Here is a 19,476-nt window from a genome sequence, read left to right on the forward strand (position 1 = left end):
AAAATGTTGGAGGGAAAATGTCATGAAAAGAAAAAATGTCTCAGACAGCAGGTGGCAGCATTGAATTGCTGAAAGAAAGAGATGAAGGGCGTAAACCAACCACTGTTTATAGGCGTGGTCACGCGAAGCAATGGGCGTAACTTGACATTGCTCTGGATGTTTTGAAGCTTGCTGAGTGCCAAGCTTTCCCGAGGGTTACAGAGAAGGATTTCTGGCTGTTGGCCTGAATTAAGACATGAAGAAATACAGAGAACGATGGAGAGCAAATTCTGCATTTTGACCGAAACAGAAGACCTCAAAACCCTGATTTCGAGCACCGAGGAGAGTCTGCAAATTGAAAGGTAACGTTACTAACGTTTGGTAGCCAGCTGCTAAGCTAACTTGCATGTGATCTAGCTAGCTAGACTAACGAACCAACACATATATTTGAAAACATTGGTAGATAATCCAACATCAACATTTGGTAATATTGCATCCACACGTAAAGGCACTAAAACGTGGGGGAGGGGAGTTAGCTAACTAGCTAGTAACGTTAGATGATCTGCTAAACTAACGTCTACTAGCAGCTGGTGTATACCAGGGGCGTATTCATTACGCTGGTTATGTGGTAATTGTTAGAAGGGATACTGCTTTTATCAAATTAACGTCAAAAGTTTATTGTTTTTTTTTTTGTATTTTAGCTAGCCCTAAACATTTTCCTAATCTTAAACATAATTCTCCTAATCTGATGCGTAAATGTCAAATCTGAAAAAAGCTGCAGGTCAAGGAGCATTTATGCAGCAGGCTAGTCAAACCCTGATTCTGTTGCAAAACGTTACTTACACGGATGCGAACGAAACGGGGAGGGACCTACCTGCATTTGTCCAATAGAAACTCTCGTTTTCGTTGGGTTTAACTGTTTGGACTGATTACACCCCAGTGTGTCGCAACTTGGCTGTCAAAAGTATCGAAGTTACATGCAGGAGAGCATTAATTATATCTAGCTGCCATGTTAGTCTTCAATTCGATTTATTAAATAATGCTGACTAAACGTTTATCATATTTTTTTAAATATGAATTATGTAACTAGCTACCAGGGTTTGCATTGCAATTATGCATGTCATCCTCAGATCTGACAGTTGGCTTGCTACAATATGGGATGACCCCTGGCATGAGGGATGTATTACCATGCACACTCCTGTAACTTAATTATTTGGTAAATTATGAATACCTTCCTTAACCAATCCCATGCAGGTAAACCCCTATTAATCATAAGGAAGATGAAGGTACGGATTTGAGATCATCGAACTGTGCTGAAAGGATAAGTGTTTTTTGGGAGTTTTTTTTTACCACATTTCATTTTTTATTTTTATGTAAATGCTATGTTATAGAAGGGCCCAGACAGCTTCCTCATCCTTGTGTAGTATGGGTGCCCTGAAAAGTATGAACGAAGGCTCCAAAAACACCCAAATACATCCTTTTAGAAACAGCAAAGCTGTTAGTGTACGTTATATTCCATTTTGTTGCGACTCGAGCGCTACCGCTCGGTCCATTTTGTTGCGACTCGAGCGCTACCGCTCGGTCCATTTTGCAGGTCACTCTTCAAAAGAAAGAAACACTTGAGGGATACAAAGTACACTACATGGCCGAAAGTATGAGGACACCCCTTCAAATTTGTGGATTCGGCTATTTCAGCCACACCCGTTGCTGACTGGTGTATAAAACCGAGCATACAACCATGCAATCGCCATAAACATACATTGGCAGGAGAATGGCCCATACTGAAGAGCTCAGTGACTTTCAACATGGCACTGTCATAGGATGCCAATAAGTCAGTTCATAAAATGTCTGCCCTGCTACAGCTGCCCCGGTCATCTGTAAGTGCTGTTATTGTGAAGTAGAGGAGGAATGATGGTCTGGGTCTGTTTTTCATGGTTCGGACTCGGCCCCTTAGTTCCAGTGAAGGGAAATCTTAACACTACAGCATACAATGACATTCTGGTGGAAAACCTTTCCAGAAGAGTGGAGGCTGTTATAGCAGCAAAGGGGGGACCAACTCCATATTAATGCCCCTGATTTTGGAATGAGATGTTTGACGAGGAGGTGGCCAAAAGTAGGTGGACATGTAGTGTATATTGAAAGCATGGGGTGCTTCCACACAGGAAGTTCCAGACACTTTTAGAGTCTCTGCCGAGGCACAGCAAAGCTGTTCTGGCAGCTTGTGGTGGCCCATCGCCCTATTAATACACTATGTTGGTGTTTCCTTTATTTTGCTAGTTACCTGTCGCAGCAGGATACATGAAAAATGGAACGACATCTAAAGACATGCATCACAATACTGACAGCTTTGCTGTCTATAAAAGGATGTTTTGGGAGGTTTTGTTCATATTTTTTCAGGGCCCCCATACAAGAACAAGAATGAAGGAATGCTGTTAGGGGTACGTTTCTGTAAAATGTGGGAGAAAAGTGTCTGGACCCTTCTATAACATTCCATTTACAATTTTTTTGATTTGGTTGTAAAGGATAAGTTATTTTTTATTTTTCAACCCAGAGTGAATGATAACGTACCTTCATGTTGTTTCCCTAGGACCAAGACATTGTTTGAGGAGATCCGTGCATCCATCAACAACAATGATGAAGAGGACCGTTCCTTTTGGAGGCCTGTGCTCCCATGGGGGGGCGTTTACACCATCAGGGCAGGGAGGAAGGCCATCTCATGCACCCCTCTGTATGTTAAGATAAGCCTAAAGAACACCTGCACCATCGATGGGTTCCTCATGATTCTTTATGTAATTTTGAGAGACAACCAGAGCTTTCCCCGGGAGGTGGGCATATTCCTGGGCAGGCAGTTTGTGGAGCATTTCCTCTACCTGATGGACTCGTATGACTACACCACCGTTAAGATGCTGTGGATCTGGGACAGGATGTCCAAGAGGCAGTACCGCTCAGTGATCCACCATGCAGCGTTGGAGATCGACCTGTTTGGTAATGAACATGAGAACTTCACCAAGAACTTGGAGACAATGATGTCTACCATGCAGGAGAGTCTGTGCACCAACTGGAGCTGTCCTGCTCGTTTCCAGGAGTTCATACAGAAAACCATCAACATCAAGTAAGAGAGGCAAAAGCTGTAAGCCAAAATCTGTATTCTGGTCAGTGTGGGAGGATTTGCTTTACACTATATCTCCCAGAGCTTGTTCAGCTTCTGATCAGAGACCAGTAATCCTTAATTTGTAAAAATGAATGAAAACCAATAGCGATTCACTATAAATAAGGTAGCCAAAAAGCTATGAGTTCAAATGGGAGGACCTTCCATGTCTCTATTGCTTGCAATGCTAATTCTTTGGGACAGCTGGTCTACACTTCTGTCTTCAAGATGCTTTTATTTTGCCCCCTTGACACGCTGCTTGACTAAAATAAGGTTCAGCTTTCTAATGATCATAGTATGAAATGATGAAGTGTGGTTGGTTTCTTAACAGCTCTGGTCTAGTCTCTGCCAGAGCCTTATAAAGTCATGTTTACCCACGGTGGGTTGCATGTCGACAGTGGATTATACTGTGCCCATTATCAAATCCCAACCACTATTTTAAGTTTTTGTTCTTGGTACTTTTCTTTCAGGTTGGAGATTACGTGGATTAGGTTAGTGTAAATACAGTACATGTATGCTGCCTGATACTGGTGGTGGATAGAGTTTCACTGGATTCATAAATCTGAAGCCTCTGGTTGGAATTTCCACTCCCCACCAAATATGGTGAGGATAGGAAGCCCAGTGTGGCCAGCAGTGGGAGAGTACAGACAGGTTGTTGTTGTTTTTTTAGCAACAAAACCGCCACTTGCGCAACTATTTGGCAAAACAGACAGGATTGGCTTAGATTGTTGACATGATGTAAACAATATATTTTGTCTTCAATGTTTATTAAAAGCAAAAACATTTGCACAATGAGCACTTGTCTCTCAAATACATCGTGTCATTTGTTGGTTAGATAGCTAGCAATTTTTTGTTGTTGCCTTATTAGCATTGTCATAAAATCGGTCAAATACCTCAAAAGAAGACATGGTATCAAGAACATGATGAAACCAACAAACGAGCAATTTATTATTCCCCACGTGACAGCAACCATAACACGAAACGAACTATCAGGCCGTCCAGAATCACAACACATGGACTTCTGCCCCATTTGTAGCGTGGGCTTCGTTCTGGTAACGTTATCAGCTAACCCATCTATGGAATTGGGCCGACATTCTGCCGATTTTTCTCATCGAAGAAACGCCCAAGCTCAGTCCAGTTTTCTGTTCCCAGAACTCCAATCTGTTAAGAACATAGGCTCGTCTACATAACTTAGTACACTCTGCCAAAGTTAAAAACAATGCGTTGTTTATTTTTTTATTTTTACACCTTTTATTTTATTTAACCAGGTAGGCAAGTTGAGAACAAGTTCTCATTTACAACTGCGACCTGGCCAAGATCAAGCAAAGCAGTGCGCCAAAAACAACAACACAGAGTTACACATAAACAAACGTACAGTCAGTAACACAATAGAAAAATCTATGTGCAAATCTAGGGAGGTAGGCCATAAATGGGCCATAGAGGTGAAATAATTACGATTTAGCATTAATACTGGAGTGATAGATGTGCAGATGATGATGTGCAAGTAGAGATACTAGGGTGCAGAAGAGCAAGTGTGTAAGTAATAATATGGGGATGAGGTAGATTTACAAGGAGTGCAAGGGCGAATTTAGTTATTGCAAACGCACTTCACAGAGAAGACATTTTTCTAACAGAAATATTGAAATGCATGCTAGAACGCGACAATAAGAGCTCCTTGCTTGTGCTACCCACTATGCTTTATTTGCTCCCATTGAAAACAACACAGATGAACTATCTTGAGAGAGTTATAAATACGCAGTGTACAAAACATTAAGAACACCATCCTAATATTGAATTGCATGAACCTCCCCTGCCTTTGCCTCAGAACAGCCTCAATTTGTTGAGGCATGGACTCTACAAGGTGTCAAAAGCATCCACAGAAATGCTGACCCATGTTGACTCCAATGCTTCCCACAGTTGTCAAATTGTCTGGATGTCCTTTGGGTGGTAGATTATTCTTGATACACATGGGAAACTGTTGAGCTTGAAAAACCCAGCAGCGTTGCAGTTCTTGACAAACTGGTGCCCACGCCTACTAGTTAAACATATATATCCCGTTCAAAGGCACGTACATATTTTGTCTTGCCCATTCACCCTCTGAATGGCTCACATACACAATCTGTCTCAATTGTCTCGAGGCTTAAAAATATTTACTTAACATGTCTCCTTCACTTCATCTACACTGATTTGAAGTGGATTTAACAAGGGACATCAATAAAGGATCATAGCTTTTACCTGGTTTCACTACATGGTGTTCAGTTAGCCTTCTTACCCTTTTTCTTCCATCCCAGTCCTCCTCACGAGCTGCCCCCTAGAGATCCCATTCAGTCAGCTGTGGATGAGTTCTTCTGTCCCAAGATCATTCTCTGCAAAGAACTGGGGTGAGAGACAATGTTTAAAAATATATATTTATATACTGTGTATTGGCCCATCCACCACACCCCCCTTAGTTTTACATTTGAGTTTTTAATCGCTATTTTGTCACATATACATTATTCATACTTTTTTTTTTATATACATGGTACTTTTATACACAGTTTTACGTGACAAAAATACAGTTTCATAAACACATTAAAAGATACTCTGACATATGGTATACATTAGTGCAGTGCATTCGTAAATATTCAGACCCCTTCACTTTTTCCACATTTTGTTACGTAAACAGCCTTATTCAAATGTATTACATTTTTTCCCCTCGTTTACACACAATACCCCATACTGACAAAGCAAAATCAGGTTTTTAGAAATGTTTCTTAATTTATACAAATTTTAAACTGAAATATCACATTTTACATAAGTATTCAGACACTTTACTCTGTACTTTGTTGAAGCACCTTTGGCAGCAATTACAGCCTTGCGTCTTCTTGGGTATAATGCTACAAGCTTGGCACATCTGTATTTGGGGAGTTTCTCCCATTCTTCTCTGTAGATCCTCTCAAGCTCTGTCAGGTTGGATGGGGAGTGTTTCTGCACAGCTATTTTCAGGTCTCTCCAGAGATGTTCGATCGGGTTCATGTCCAGGCTCTGGCTGGGCCAATTAAGGACATTCAGAGACTTGTCCTGAACTCACGCCTGCGTTGTGTGATTAGGGTCGTTGTCCTGTTAGGTGAACCTTCACCCCAGTCTGAGGTCCTGAGCGCTCTGGAGCAGGTTTTCATTAAGGATCTCTGTACTTTGCTCTGTTCATCTTTCCCTCGATCCTGACTAGTCTCCCAGTCCCTGCCGCTGAAAAACATCCCCACAGCATGATGCTACCACCACAATGCTTCACCGTAGGGATGGTGCCAGGTTTCCTCCAGACGTGACGCTTGGGAATCAGGCCAAAGAGTTCAATCTCGGTTTCGTCTGAGAGTCCTTTAGGTGCATTTTTGGCAAACTCCAAGTGGGCTGTCATGTGCCTTTTACTGAGGAGTGGCTTCCGTCTGACCACTCTACCATAAAGGCCTGATTGGTGGAGTGCTACAGAGATGGTTGTCCTCTTGGAAGGTTCTCCCATCATCACAGAGGAACCCTGGAGCTCTGTCAGAGTGACCATCGGTTCTTGGTTCTCTATGGACAGTTCCTTCGGCTTGGTTTTACTCTGACATGCAATGTCAGCTGTGTGGGACCTTATATAGATAGGTGTGTGCTTTTCCAAATCCTGTCCAATCAATTGAATTTACCACAGGTGGACTCCAATCAAGTTGTAGAAGCATCTCAAGGATGATCAATGGAAACAGGATGAAACCTGAGCTCAATTTTGAGTCTCATAGCAAAGGGTCTGAATACTTGTGTAAATAAGGTATTTCTGTTTGTTTTTTTGCAAAAATTTCTAAAAACCTGTTTGCGCTTTGTCATTATGGGCTATTGTGTTTAGATTGAGGGGGGGGGGATAATTTATCAATTTTAGAATAAGTCTAATGTAACAATGTGGAAAAAGGGAAGGGGTCTGAATACTTTCTGAATGCACTGTATATATGGTGTTTTTGTTCCTATTACAGATCTTTCACTTTTAATCCAATATTATTATTATATTGTTGATTGTCTGTGGCTTTCCAAATCACCTGAGAGACATAATGTTGAATCACCATCTTTTTTTAATGTTCTTTCTGATTCTGACTGATTTGCTGTCTGTTCTTCAGGTGTAATGGGTTGAGGGAGTTCTCTCAGAGGGTCTTCTGCCATGGACCACCTCCTTTTGTCATTCTCAACATGCAGCTTTGGAAGTCTGAGGAGCTGTCCTATGTTCCCTACCATCTAGCCCTATCCCAACACAGGTAAAGAAATCTTGTAGAGCAGGATTCGTATCCCAGCCTCATTGTCTTAGGTGCTGTTTATTTTTCTCCCTGGATGTTAAATGTAATTGATTGGCTATCTGTTTTTATTTTGTTTAAACAGCACCCACTTGCATGTACTTTGCTATTTGCACTGATTTCTTTTAAGCTTTTTCTGGTAACCGAGAATGGTCTTCAACATGCAGAAAAATCCAATTGCAACTCTCTGCTTTTCCACAGGTACTCACTGGAGGGCGCCACACTCTTCAACAAGGAGGAGCATCACTACTCTGCAGCCTTCCAGATAGACGGCTACTGGATGCACTATGACGGGCTGAGGAGCGACAACCTGATTCTGTTAAACAAGCCCCCTGAACTCCTCCTTCTCTCTTCCCTTGTCTACATCCGCGCCTCAGACAAATGAGATGCACTAATGTAACCAAGCAGGGATGGGGTCGGTTCCATTTTTCATTCCATCATTTCAGGACGAAAATAAATTCTCCTGAATTTACTTGAATTGAAAAGGAATTGACCCCAATTGTGTCACCATGGTCCAGAAGGAAGGAGGTAGATACTAGACAACACTGATAGGGAGGCATCTTTTGAAAAATGCACACTAACACCTTCCTGTTTATTGCCCTTCATTCACAGAAATAGTATCCAAGTTACTTTACATTTGGCTCATGATGGTTTTGTCTTCCATTCCTCAGTGAGCTCTTACCAGATACTTTTATCACCTAATCATATTTATTGACATTTTTATCTAGTTTGAAAAGGCTTATACCACATTTCCAAACTTTTTAGGAGATCATGTCAACAACTTCCTTGTTTTTATACTTTGAGATTACTTTTTGGAATTATGTGCTCCATTTTGCCTGACTGTTGCCTCAAACACTCACTGTGCAAAATGATAAGTTCATCTTCTCTTTGGGCATGCTTGGAATCCAAGAATATATGCATGGACTATAATAGTTCTGGGGAGGTATGCATATTAAAGAATCAACTCAACCTTAAATAGCTCCACTGCAAAAAAAAAAAAAAATAGTTTGCTTGCAGTGTGTTTAGTTGTCTTGGGTGAAATGGTTGCACTTTCAGAGAAGCAAATTCAGCTAATTAAACTTTGATGTAGAATTGTCAACAGGGTATATATAGGCTAGACTAGTGAAGCATCTGAGATTGTACAGGACTCATCTACTACAATCCTTTTGTGCATACTAGTCCTGACCTCAGATCAAACTGCTGCTTTTTTTGTACTATTTCCCCCTGTTTAAAAACATTTGAAACAGTATTTGCATTTTGTGGAAATTCAATCATTATCCTTAATTGACTTGCTTGTTTTAAGCTGTCCATTGGGCTTCAACTTGGAAGTGAGTCACACAGCGTTAACTTGTATTAAAATGAATACCTGCTCAAATATTTGTATATTGTGTGAAAATGTATCATTGGATAAAATATCAGTTCTGTCTTAAATGTAAGTAATTACTTGTACTTACAAGTACCCCAGCATAGTGATGTTACATAAGTGCTTATTGAGTGCTTACCTTTCACAGTAGCATATAATACCCTGAATTCAAATTATTCTGCACAATTCAATAAGGTACATTGTTACATCCCAATCTAAACAAGATGTCAAAGCATTAGTAAATAAATGTGATTTTGTAATGCATTTGATCATTTGGAAATAACATTACTGCTCATCACAGGCTTCATATGCACATATGTACTGTTAAGCATTGACCTCTGCCAATTTCATCTTTGTCAGAACTAAGAATGAAACTGTCTTTGAGCAACAATCCTCGTTCATGTATTGAATGGTGGGTTTTTCTTTCTTTCTATGCAGTCATTGAAGTTAAGCAATACAAATATTTTTATATTCTAGCATTTGTATGTTGGTTTGTTGCACATAAAACTAGAGACAAGAACAAATCGTACCTTTAAGGCAGGCATTTATTCATTTTAACAGGGTACAACTGCACCAAATAAATAAACTGGCTAAAATGTATGTTCAAAGCATGATAACATGTGGGGGAAATGCAGCTTCTACAGCAAGGTTCTTGTAGTTCCAGTAATAATCCACAGGATATACAATTCAAAAATATCACCTTCAGACACACGCATGGGAAATGGAAATGAAGCCGTGTTCATTTGGCTAACATTGACATCGGTTTCAATTCTTTTATTTTTTTTAGAAACGAGACAGCAGTGAGTCTTTTCCAGACTTGATATTAGTACTCCCTCTGCATTCTTTAAAACAAGCACTTTGGTGAAAGTTGTCAAAACAAGACATGTTTAGGCCATGATAAATAAGTAAATTAACTTCACACACACATCCCTTCATTTTGCAGTTTGATGTTTTCAGATTCCACGTATGACCAAGAGTTTTCCCGCCAACGCAGTGAATAAGTCAGTATAAATACATCCCTAACATTGTGGTTTTCAATATCCCCACAAGGATAACCTACATGCTAGTGAAACAAATGCTTGACAATAGATGGTAGCTGCAGACAATCACGCCTGCGTGATTTTCACTGTTCTGATGTTCAGGCTCATCCTACCAGCCTGTTGTGGATAGACGAATGCCTCATTTACCTAACATCAAGTGTTAAAAAGTACACAATCTAAATGGAAGAAATATTCAATAAATGGCAAATGTTTAAAAGAAAGTATTAGATCCTTTTGAACTATATGAAATGGCTGTTTATTCACCCCCAAAAAATGCAGTTTGTCTATCTTAGGATCTCCCAAGAATGTAAAGTTTCCCCAATTAGTTGTTTGCAATGTTAGATTTGCATTCACATGATTCCAAATGAATAACATCCAAAGAAATGACTGTGAGCTGTACAGTCATGCAGGTTAAAATGGCTCACCATTTACTTGCATCCCGTGACAACTTAACAATGGCGTCTTTAAAAAAAATGAAGAAAATGACAGGATTGCTGGAGATGTTTACAGTGTGAAATGACAAAGCCCACTATTCCAGGATGAGAAAAAAACAGCAGCAGCCATCTAACCCTGACACCTTGAAATCCAATTTAATTACCCCTAAGACTAAACCAAAAATAAATGAAGTATTTTGAGTCCTCATCAAGTGAAGAACTCACATACTTGTTTGGACAAGCTCGTACTCGGCCTCTTATTGCTAGAGCAAGACTAAATAGTCCAAGGTAAAGTTAGAGGGTAAGAGCTAAAGTGTACTGTCATTTGTAACCACAACTGACAAGTGTGTTAAATGGAAGAACACACAAAACTGCAGTACTGTAACTGCAAGGCTGCTCTCTGGTGAGACCGATAAAATGGCTTAGAGCAAGACCCATACAGTCAAAGTCTCGTGCCAATCTTACATTACTTGTGAAAAATGCAAAACAATAACTGGTATTTTTACTGGAGTACACAATGCATCTGTCTGCAAACTGTTCCTAGTACATGTGAACTGACAGGCACAACATTGGACATGTTCCCAAAGACAAGAGCACACAATGCAAAGTGGGATGAGGAAAACAGAGGTTTGAATAACAGTGGTCTTTCATCAGACAATATAAACATGTGAACAGACAGACATGCCACGTGTGACATCACAGCAATATGAGACACCCTGACTTTGAGGAAGTCAATTTCAAAGCAAAAATTGTATCCACTGAAAACAATATTGCATTGTTTAAATGCCATAAACCTAAATCGAGACCTATGTACAAATTGAAATTACACTTCATATCAAATAGTTTGGTAAGTGCAATGTAGAGCTCCATTTAAGTTTTCCACATGTGCAAACATCTATAATGTACAATACAAGGAAACAACTCTTTCATTCTGGACCAACAGGGACTTGAGGTTTACACATCACATTAGTTCTCTCTATTGCCTTCTGGGGGGGCTCTGTCCCCATGCCCTTGTCGGCCTGTCAAAGACTTTGTGACAGTGACAATTTCCCTTGACAGAGACGAGACAACACCTCATCCACCCCTCCATATGACACCAGGGCGGTATGTCACACGTACCATACATTAGCAGTGAAAATTACCCTTTGATTCTGGCACACAGAGGAAAGCTATTTGTAGCTCTGTCTGTAGGTAGGAAAGTTACACCAGACTTGTGAACGCATATTTTGGCATGTCTCATGAGGCTGTGTATATGCACTCTTCCCTGAGCTCGTCAGGAAGCCCTTGGCCACATGCAGCTCCTCACACATGCTTCAGCAGAGAGGTGGCAAGCAAGCAGAAGGGTGTAGGGATCATTCACATGCTAAACAAGAGACTTGTTCCTAACCCATTAGAGCACAACAATCTCAGACTTTCTTTGTAAGGAAACTGGCAGTGATAGTGGGCAACCAGATGCACTACTATTTAATTGCAGGGACAATGTTTCAGGCAAACCATAGCTTAACAGATGGCATCCCTGGGGCTAAAGAATGAAATCATCAGATCAGTAATGTATTGATAGACTGCCTCAAGAGTTTAATTTAACATGGGGCTCAAAGCAAAGACCCTGCTTTATTGCATGGGAGCTTGTCGAGCTGGGGCATATACATCTACAACAGTAACAGACGAACAAATAAAATAATACAAATAAGAGAATCCTGAATATAGCACCAGTTAGCAGCATACAAACCCAACAGTGAAGAGGGACAGGGTCACTTTTGAATGCTTATGAAGAGGGATAAAGTGTGACCCTTCCACAGGATGATGTAATAGAAGCTGTAACATGGGGGGGGGGGAATCTCAGAATTTCTCCAAGGATGAAACAGACAGGTGGCAAGTACTCTCAGGAGAATTCATTGGGGTTTGCTTATCCTTCAACCCTTGATTCAAATACACACACACACACACTAGTAACCAGTGCAAAAAACATTTACAGGCAATGCACTAGAGGATATATTCATATCTATTTCTTTTCATTTACAGAGAAAAAAGGCAGCCCTTGTAAGTGAATATATAAAGATTCCAATTTCTCTTTGTGAAGCACTGATTTAGATGCAGACATTTCAAACTCAGTGTGTGAGCCAATCAACTTGCCTGAGCTTCAGTCCAGCACACAGAAACAAAATAACAATCATTTAATCTGACATGCATCTACTCACAAGCATACAGACATTCTGCGCCACACGCACACACAAACTTTAAGGATCCAGAAAATTGGAACACATGTTCTGCTCATAGCAGGAAGAAGAAAAAAAAAAGTCTGGAGTGTTTAACAGAAATAATGGCATAAACATAAGTCTACACTTTTTTTTTTCTTTTTTTTCCCCCTCCACTTAGTTCTCCCCCACAGTCCCCTGTAAAATGGCAGTCATCATTGTGGTCCAGCAGCAGTAGTGGTCATCTCTGTGACAAGATCCATGGTGACCTGCCCCGCGCCTTCCTCCACCCAAACCAGACCCTTCTCACTCTGGCCAGCTCGGTGGTCCCCTGTCGCCAGCTGGGCACATTCATCCAGCAGCAAGCTCGCTCGCCGGGATTCACGGCAGTGTGGCACCGCCCTCAGCCTGCTGGTGATGAACGGGGGGAAAAAAAGAAAAGAAAAGCCTTTCGTCCAACTCTTCTCTTAAGGAGTCCTACCCAGGGGTATCATGGGTCAAAGAGCAGTCAGCCCAAAGTTACAGCGGCAGTACATCATGCCACTAGAGTCCAGCCAGCTGTCTGTGATGGGGTTGTACCGCTGGACAGTGTTCAGGTAGGATGACCCCGAGTGACCCCCCACCACATAGAGGTAGTTGTCCACGATCGCTGAGCCAACCCCTGGGAAAATATGGATATCATAAAATGGTTATTTCTGGCCATGCAATCTGAATGGTCAACTTCTCTGCATCAAAATAACAAACCTTGTTTCATTTCCCAACTCACCTGTACGTGGCTCATTCATGGGCCGACAGGCTGTCCACTGGTTCTGGTGTGGGTCATACCTCTCAATGCTGGACAGGTGTGATACCCCGTTGTGTCCCCCAACCACAAATATAAACCCTAGCATGACCCCAACACCAAAGTTGATCCGTTTGTCTGCCATGGGGGCTACCATTTCCCAGGCATCCTTGCTGGGGTCATACCGCTCCACACTGCACAGTGTTCAAGAAATAAAACTCGGTCAATAAAAAGGTACAGTTACACTGTGCATTTTGACAGTCACTGCAGATGTTTTTTTTTTTAACAGGTTAGTACAGTAGCAAGACTAATACTAATAGTCCATCATATAAAAGAAAAATGACTGACTAACATTTTCAGAATCTAAGCCAATACAATTCACCATTGGTCCTTTTTGCTTTTAGATACTATATAGCTGTACCATTGTCACAGCTCAATTTAATGAGGCCATCTATTCCAGGTCTATATTTTGCTGGAAATATCAAGTACTGAAACCCTCAACAGCTTCCCTGTCCAAACACATTCTCCTGAGGGGTTTGGGGAGTCAAGGAGACTGGTAACTACAACATCTCTCTCTCTAGTGAGCAAAGACAGCAACAGGGGTCTAACCAGCAAGAGAGCTCTTGTTCTATAAAAGCAACTATGTCTGTCTGAATACAAGACAAATTTTGATCCTACAGAATATGGGTTGCATTGCAGGCTAGTAACAGAGCATGATTGAAAGGGTGGCTGGAACCCTTTCCATGGATAGATCAAAGACCTCAAAAGGTCTTGTGGGGTCTACCATAAATAACCTTCCTGATGTAAGCATTACCATGTATAGGAACAAATGGAGGTTGACAGAAGGTTGAAGTAGGCATAGTATTTCAAAAACTTACTAGAACCACATGAGCAAAACTACCTGTTAAATTAAATTAATTCCACCACAGATTGACTATATTAAAACGTACCTGTTCATGTGGGCTGGGCCATAGCCTCCGATGGCATAGACCATGCCATCCAGCACAGCGGTGGCAAAACAGCTGCGTGATTTGGTCATGGGTGCCACAGGCTGCCACTCCTTCACCTTGGGGACATATTTTTCCACAGACTGTAGATAGTACTGGCCGTCGTAGCCCCCTAGGGCATAGAGCTCCCCAGCCAAGACCACTACCCCCAGGGTGCTGCGACACTCTGCCATGCGCTCCACTGTGGACCAGGTATTGCTGTCAGGGTCCCATCTCTCCACTGTACTCTCATGTCTCCGGTAGCTAATGCCCTGTCGCATGTGTGTGGCAATGCCACCCACCACATACACCTTCTGGTCCAACAATGCCACTCCAAACTCATAGCGGGGCACACTGAGAGGGGCAAGCCCAATCCATGAGTCCGTCTGAGGGAAATACATCTCCATGCTACAACAGAAAGAAATGAGAACATTAGTTACATTTGTTAAATGCATTTCCAATTCATACGAAACTGCTAAAAACCCATTTTGAACTACTGTTTGGGGTTCAGCATTACCTCTCGAGGGTGGCGAAGAGTCCAGCCTTGCCTCCAACAGCAAGGAGCACCTTGGGAGCACAGCGTGGCCGTGTAGACAACACCGTCTGGTAGGAGAGCCGGTGCTCAGGCATGAAATGGTATTTGAGAGCCTCGTTGAGCAGGTGCTTGCAGGCGTGGTCATCCCGGATAAGGTGGTTTGCCTCGTAGAGGCGGGTAAGGAACTTAACACTGAGGAGAGGCAGGCGGATGCAGTGCAGTAGCTGAGCCAGGTGCTGCTGCCGCTCAGTGACATCATATTTGATCCACGACTCCAGGGCATAGAACACAGTCTCTTCTGTTACCACCTTCAGACAATCATTTGACACTATTTCATCCAGCTCCGCCCGTGTCAGCTCAAAAAACTCCTCTGTCTGGCACACCTCTTCAAAATTCTGGCAGATGAATTTAGTGGCAGCCAGGCAGAGATCATGGCAGCCATAGGTCTCAGCGAAGCGAGAGATGCCTATACAATTTCCAGCATCTAGCTGGCTCTCTAGGAAAGAGCAACACTCCTTCAGCACCAGCTTGACCTGGAGTAGGTTAGCAGCTGGCAGTAGGGACTCCACCGTTTCCTGTGAGATGAATACTGTGCCAGTGTAGGCATACTCAACGATGGCCTACAGGAGGGAAAATAAAACAATCATGATGTGAAAAAGCCAGAAAAGGCTTGTTTTAGTAAACAGTGAAATCTTCAAAATACTAATGCAGGTAGTACCAGTGACTCGCTCAATACGGAAGTGGTCAGATGACACGGATGCTAGGCTTCCTGCCATTCCTGCCATCCAGGACCTATAAACTAGGCTGTGTCAAAGGAAGGCCCAATTTTTTTTCGAAGACTCCAATCACCCAAGTCATTGACTCTCTGCTACCGGAGTGCCAAGTCTAGGACCAAAAGGCTCCTTAACAGCTTCTACCCCCAAGCTATAAGACTGCTTAACAATTAATCAAATGGCCACCCGGACTATTTACACTGCTGCTTGCTGTTTATTATTTATGCATAGTCACTTCACCCCTCTCCCACATGTACAAATTACCTCTAACCTGTACCCCCGCACATTGATTCTGTACGGGTACTCGCTGTATATAACCTAGTTATTGTTAATAGTCTAGTTTATTTAGTAAATATTTTCTTGAACTGCATTGTTGGTTAAGGGCTTGTAAGTAAGAATTTCACAGTAAGATCTACACCCGTTGTATTCTGTGCTTATGACAAATAACATTTGATTTGCTTAATTGAGCCTTACTTGTAGCGCAGCCTCATCAACACACTGGAACTCCACCTCAGAGGTCTCCTTCTCTGACAGATTTCCCGTGAACATGGCCTTGAAGTAAGGGCTGATGCTCGCCAGCACCACTTTGTGAGCATGGATCTTAGCATCCCCCACTCGCAGCACAATGTCGCACAGTTCATGGTCCTGCCGCAACAGCTGGAGGCCTTGCAGCAGCTGCTCAGAGTGGGGCCGCGTCAGACTGGCAAGCATGTAGGACTGGGCCTGCTGGTCCATCTTATGGGGGGGAAAAATGCACATCATTAACATCCTGTCAAAGACACAGGAGAAAAAACACAGAACTATGGACAAGTTGAAGAAGACACTCAAGACCACATTTTCCTCTCCAGGTGAAATCTAAGTGAATGACAGAAGCCATTTGTAAGGAAATTCTGGCAATGTGAGCCATCACTTTCACCACACAATCTGAAGTGACTATGCATCATGCCAATAAGTTAACTGAATCAAGTACAACATACTATATGCAGTGGCAGTGCACTGCATACCAGATATTATCAGAATGTGTGATGACATGTGTAACCCTGAACATGGCCAAGTTAACAGACAGGCTAATTATATAAATCTGATTAATAGCGAATGGCATTGCAAAACTGTCCTGACGGAAGATGGAAAAACCCCGATGTTTTATTTTTTTCACGGTGAAAATGTAATAAGAAATCAGTTTACATTTATAATAATCCTCACGATTAAAATACTTATTTCACTCTACAGTTTGGCTCATCTAGTAAGCTAATAACCCCGGTTACTAAATAATAGTAACTAGCTATGCCATTAGTATTTAGCATATTCGCAGCAATGGACAAAGCTTGAGTGACGCCTCAAAATCGCTCAAATCAACTAGCTGTCAAATGTTGTTAGCAAGCTAGTCTACATTTGCTTAGCTAGATACTGTAGCTATAGCTCAGCGAGCAAACACGCTAACCTTGCTAGTAGCCAGCTAGCGCAACAATCTATTTGCCAAATTTCGGTGATCAAATTCTTTCAAAACCACTCGACGGCTTGTAGAATAGAAACATGACATTTCTCAAGCTAAGGGTAACATCCGTTTACTAGTTTCGCCAGCTATCTTGACATATAAATCTGTCCAATAACGTTCGTTAGCGAGTTAACGTTTGCTGCCTTCGAGTCGTCGGTCCACTTTTTTAGCATCAGCCTTGCAAGCCACAAGTACTGTTCAGATGTTTTAGATCCGCTGATGAATATTATATTTTACAACATTGTAATATTGGCGTAGGCTGGAATAGCCAGGCTATCAGATGTACGAAGGTTCTGCGGCCTCTTGTGAGAAATTACAATAACAAGGGCATGCTATGGCCAATGCATTGGCACTGCAGAGCACGCCAGTGCAAATTTGATGCTAAAAATAAACAGTACTAAGCAAGCTATACATTGATCTCCATCTAGTTGAGCGGTAATCAGTTATGTAGTAGCTATCAAACTTCACATGTCCAAACATTTACAGGAATATGCAACGGAGAGAAACCTGTGTTGAGCGTCAGATGTCCCGACAATAGCTGTTTTTATCGCAATAGCGGCAGGAACCCCAGCGTCTGTCAGGAAACAAACGCCAAACACTTTATGCGGCGTAACTTCCGGGAGCGCGCGGGCGACTTCAGAGGAATGGTAATTTTGTAGCTATTTCGCACACATTTGAAATGTATCGTCTTTTTTTGTGCACAACCATAATACAAAATACAAGTTAGGGGAGAGATTAAAGTGAAAGAAGGCAATACCCAACAAGGTGTCATGAAAATAAAATGGTCAGCATAAAAAAAATCCTATCATTGATATTACGTGTTTGATGTAATTGACATGCATTTGCAGATACAGGTAGGCGACATCGTCATCAGCTTCTCAAGAAGTTGCACTCGTCCTCTGGTGCCATGCAGAGGTGCCCACCATATCAATCTATGAATCTGTTTTTACTGGTGTACGGTGTACGAATATGCAATACAGCACCAGTCAAAAGTTAGGACACACCTACTCATTCCAGGGTGTTTCTTTATTTGTACTATTTTCTACATCGTAGAATAATAGTGAAGACATGAAATAACACATATTAAATCATGTAGTAACCAAAAAAGTGTTAAACAAATCAAAATATATTTTATACTTGAGATTTTTCAAAGTAGCCACCCTTTGCCTTGATGACATATTTGCACACGCTTGGCATTCTCTCAACCAGCTTCATAAGGTAGTCACCTGGAATTAATTAAAATGAACAGGTGTGCCTTCTTAAAAGTTAATTTGTGGAATTTCTTTCCTTCTTAATGCGTTTGAGCCTATCAGTGTTGTGACGAGGTAGGGGTGGTATATTTTAATTTTATTTTTATTTAACCTTTAACCTTAAGCAAGTCATTTAAGAACAAATTATTATTTACAATGACATTCTACAATGATTGTATACAGAAGATAGCCCTATTTGGTAAAATACCAAGTCCATATTATGGCAAGAACAGCTCAAATATGCAAAGAGAAACGACAATCCATCATTACTTTAAGACATGAAGGTCAGTCAATGCGGAACATTTCAAGAACTTTGAAAGTATCTTCAAGTGCAGTCGCAAAAACCACCAAGCATTACGATGAAACTGGCTCTCGTGAGAAGAGCCACAGGAAAAGAAGACCCAGAGTTACCTCTGCTACAGAGAATAAGTTCATTAGAGTTACCAGCCTCAGAAATGGCAGCCCAAATAAATGCTTCACAGAGTTCAAGTAACAGACACAACTCAACATCAACTGTTCAGAGGAGACGTGAATCAGGCCTTCATGGTCGAATTGCTGCAAATAAACCACTACTAAAGTACACCAATAAGAAGAAGAGACTTGCTTGGGCCAAGAAACAAGAGCAATGGACATTTGACCAGTGGAAATCTGTCCTTTGCTCTGATGAGTCCAAATGTAAGATTTTTTGTTCCAACCGCCGTGCCTTTGTGAGACGCAGAGTAGGTGAATGGATGATCTCTGCATGCGCGGTTCCCACCATGAAGCTTGGAGGAGGAGGTGTGATGGTGCTCTGTTGGTGACACTGTCAGTGATTTATTAGAATTCAATAAATCAGGTAGGATAGGATGACCCCAGGTAGGATTAGATGACCACTGTCCAGCGGTACCACCCCATTCAAGGCATACATAACCAGCATGGCTACCACAGCATTCTGCAGCGATACACCATCTGATTTGCACTTATTTGGACTATCATTTGTTTTTCAACAGGACAATGACCCAGCACACCTCCAGGCTGTGTAAGGGCTATTTGACCAAGAATGATAGTGATGGAGTGCTGCATCAGATGACCTAGCCTCCACAATCACCTGACCTCAACCCAATTGAGATGGTTTGGGATGAGTTGGACCGCAGAGTGAAGGAAAAGCAGCCAACAAGTGCTCAGCATATGTGGGAACTCCTTCAAGACTGTTGGAAAAGCATTCC

At 41.8% G+C, this 19,476-nt stretch overlaps 2 protein-coding genes across 3 annotated transcripts; one reads left to right on the plus strand and one right to left on the minus strand.

The window, feature by feature from the left end:
* Positions 1-139: 139 nt before the first annotated feature.
* On the plus strand, positions 140-9,258 carry LOC115146279 (uncharacterized protein C14orf28 homolog). Its single transcript, XM_029688269.2, has 5 exons — positions 140-341; positions 2,567-3,091; positions 5,419-5,508; positions 7,249-7,383; positions 7,621-9,258. The coding sequence occupies exons 1-5, from the start codon at positions 256-258 to the stop codon at positions 7,802-7,804; spliced, it is 1,020 nt and encodes a 339-aa protein (XP_029544129.1). The 5' UTR covers positions 140-255; the 3' UTR covers positions 7,805-9,258.
* Positions 9,259-12,605: 3,347 nt separating this feature from the next.
* Positions 12,606-17,636, minus strand: LOC115146278 (kelch-like protein 28). Of its 2 annotated transcripts, none has more exons than XM_029688267.2 (6): positions 17,529-17,636; positions 16,001-16,261; positions 14,736-15,373; positions 14,183-14,626; positions 13,218-13,426; positions 12,606-13,112 (listed from the first exon to the last, which is right to left on the minus strand). In XM_029688267.2, exons 2-6 carry the CDS (start codon positions 16,259-16,261, stop codon positions 12,949-12,951), a joined length of 1,716 nt encoding a protein of 571 aa, XP_029544127.1. In that variant the 5' UTR covers positions 17,529-17,636; the 3' UTR covers positions 12,606-12,948. The 2 variants fall into 2 exon arrangements, with proteins under 2 accessions (XP_029544127.1, XP_029544128.1); XM_029688268.2 differs by having other exon boundaries at positions 17,506-17,636.
* Between the last annotated feature and the right edge of the window lie 1,840 nt (positions 17,637-19,476).

The sequence above is a fragment of the Oncorhynchus nerka genome, linkage group LG18 (assembly GCF_034236695.1).
Source record: "Oncorhynchus nerka isolate Pitt River linkage group LG18, Oner_Uvic_2.0, whole genome shotgun sequence".
In the NCBI taxonomy this organism is placed as follows: domain Eukaryota; kingdom Metazoa; phylum Chordata; class Actinopteri; order Salmoniformes; family Salmonidae; genus Oncorhynchus; species Oncorhynchus nerka.

Bases quoted from the DNA above. Each gene is read 5' to 3' on its own strand.
- LOC115146279 (XM_029688269.2), top strand. From the start codon at position 256: ATGGAGAGCAAATTCTGCATTTTGACCGAAACAGAAGACCTCAAAACC. The intron at 5,509-7,248 runs GTGAGAGACAAT...TCTGTTCTTCAG, and splicing joins ATTCTCTGCAAAGAACTGGG to GTGTAATGGGTTGAGGGAGT. The intron at 7,384-7,620 runs GTAAAGAAATCT...GCTTTTCCACAG, and splicing joins CTAGCCCTATCCCAACACAG to GTACTCACTGGAGGGCGCCA.
- LOC115146278 (XM_029688267.2), bottom strand. From the start codon at position 16,261: ATGGACCAGCAGGCCCAGTCCTACATGCTTGCCAGTCTGACGCGGCCC. The intron at 15,374-16,000 runs GTAAGGCTCAAT...TCCCTCCTGTAG, and splicing joins TTGATGAGGCTGCGCTACAA to GCCATCGTTGAGTATGCCTA. The intron at 13,427-14,182 runs GTACGTTTTAAT...AACACTGTGCAG, and splicing joins GGCCCAGCCCACATGAACAG to TGTGGAGCGGTATGACCCCA.